General features: G+C 32.2%; 1 protein-coding gene across 1 annotated transcript in view; it reads left to right on the plus strand.

The window, feature by feature from the left end:
• LOC107495361 (protein DUF642 L-GALACTONO-1,4-LACTONE-RESPONSIVE GENE 2) overlaps nt 1-1,797 on the plus strand; it is a 5,515-nt gene extending 3,718 nt beyond the window's left edge. The window contains exon 3 of the mRNA XM_016116496.3: nt 925-1,797. Coding sequence (XP_015971982.3) covers nt 925-1,451 — 527 coding nt within the window. The 3' untranslated portion in view covers nt 1,452-1,797. The remainder of the gene's footprint in view (nt 1-924) is intronic.
• The last annotated feature ends 349 nt before the right edge of the window (nt 1,798-2,146 follow it).

Genomic DNA, 2,146 nt, shown 5'->3' on the forward strand with positions numbered 1-2,146 from the left:
AGTAGTGAGGTAGGTAGGGTGTTACAATCAGATTAATAATGATAGTAATGCATTTTATTTGATTATTTTTTCTTCTTCTTGGAAATAGCATATGCATATGATTAAATTTATCCTCTCAGATGAACTATTGTTTTCTTCATTACTTCATTGCATGTGTTTAGATCAGTTTACTTTTCAGTACTTACCAGACATAGTGAAAGAAAACAGTTCCGATTGAACAGAAAATTGTTCCCCTTAGAAATGGAAAAAGGAAGAACAAGAAAAAAGTTAATGCTTGCCAATAATAAATGAAATAAGAGAAATTTGAATTGAATTCCCATCGCATAGGACCACCCATGCATGCAATGAATGTTTACAATTCCGAATTTATTTCTTCAGTTAGCTATAATAATTAAGGTGAATTTTATAATGTTTATAATACGGTGTCTAATTTTTGTTTAATTTATTATTTTTTATGATAAATTTTAAATATTTGATAATTATTTATTTTTGTATTTTTTAAATTAAATATTAATTTTTAACTCTTTAGTAAGTTAGGCAAATTTTTTTAAACACTATAATAATTACCTAATTAATTCATGCATACAAAAAATACTTTTGTAGTTCTCCCCACAATTCAGAATTTCAATTTGTAGCCTTTTCATTATATAAGTATTATTAAATTGATCCATCTTTAGGGGTGGGTGGGTTGGATTGGAAAGGGAAAAAAATAACTTTTTAGAACAACTTTCTTTTAAAAGTGAATAGTGAATTATATGTTATTATAGATTTCATCATGATACTATTTTATTTGGTCATTCAATCATATATAGTTCTATCAAAGATAGTATATATAATTGCTGATAATGTAAAATATTTTATTGTCAATTTTATTTCTTATATTCATCAATGTTCTAACTTTTTAACCTATTTAAAATGTCACAGAGAATATATTGAAGAATGGTGGATTTGAAGAAGGACCATATGTATTCCCAAACACATCATGGGGAGTGCTAATCCCACCCAACATTGAAGATAGCCACTCGCCTTTACCGGCTTGGATGGTCGAGTCCCTCAAGGCTGTGAGGTACATCGACTCGGCCCACTTCTCCGTCCCCCAGGGGACGAGAGCCGTGGAGCTAGTAGCCGGTAAAGAGAGTGCGATCGCGCAAGTGGCGCGAACCGTCCCGGGCAAAACATATGTGCTCTCATTTGCAGTTGGAGATGCAAGCAATTCATGTGAAGGGTCTATGATTGTTGAAGCATATGCTGGGAAAGACACCCTAAAAGTGCCTTATGAGTCCAAAGGAAAAGGTGGGTTTAAAAGGGCAGCCCTAAAATTTGTTGCTGTTAGCCCAAGAACAAGGGTCATGTTCCTTAGCACTTTCTACACTATGAGGAGTGATGATTTCTCTTCTCTTTGTGGGCCTGTTGTTGATGATGTTAAGTTGCTTAGTCTTCGTAGGCCATGAAAAAATATAGTGTGTGATGGGTTTGGTCCATTATATTATAAGGTTAATTAATGAATCAAAATATAATATATGGTTTTCTTGAGTCTTGGATATTTATATTTATATATTGTTAGGAGAATATATCATTATATAAGTGTTTCTTTTTTTTTTTTCAAAGAAGAATATAAGAGATGCAAGAGTTTTTAAGTTTGTTTTGCAATTTTATATGAGATGAGTGTGTATATCAAAGTGTGTATGTTAGGTATATATATTAAAGGCTATACCACATAGTTGAGTATTATTCCTATAAAATCTTCTATGTAATTCAATTTTCCAAAATAAATAGTGAAACATAGATTATTGATAATTTTACTCTCTCATTATTGTTGCTTTCAGTTGAAGTACTATGTTTTAATTTAGTTTTAATTTCTTAGAGCTAATAATTAGTATTAGCATTAAAGTTAGGGTCATGCTACCGTGAGGAAGTAAAACTTTTTCCTCACCTGAAGAAATGTCGTGGATGTTCCAAGAGGATACGAGTGTAGTTTTAGTTCCCATTGACCCCGACAAGTTGTGTGACAATTGCAGAAGGGACAGAAATTGTGAGGCTAATTAGAGGCAGTTGATCAGCACATAATCTTCTAATCAGTTAGTTGGACTTTATTGTTCTGAAGTGAAGTTTTGGTATACCATGGTTGGAATGAGCTGGGTTGTGG

This window comes from Arachis duranensis, chromosome 6 (genome assembly GCF_000817695.3).
Source record: "Arachis duranensis cultivar V14167 chromosome 6, aradu.V14167.gnm2.J7QH, whole genome shotgun sequence".
Lineage (NCBI taxonomy): Eukaryota > Viridiplantae > Streptophyta > Magnoliopsida > Fabales > Fabaceae > Arachis > Arachis duranensis.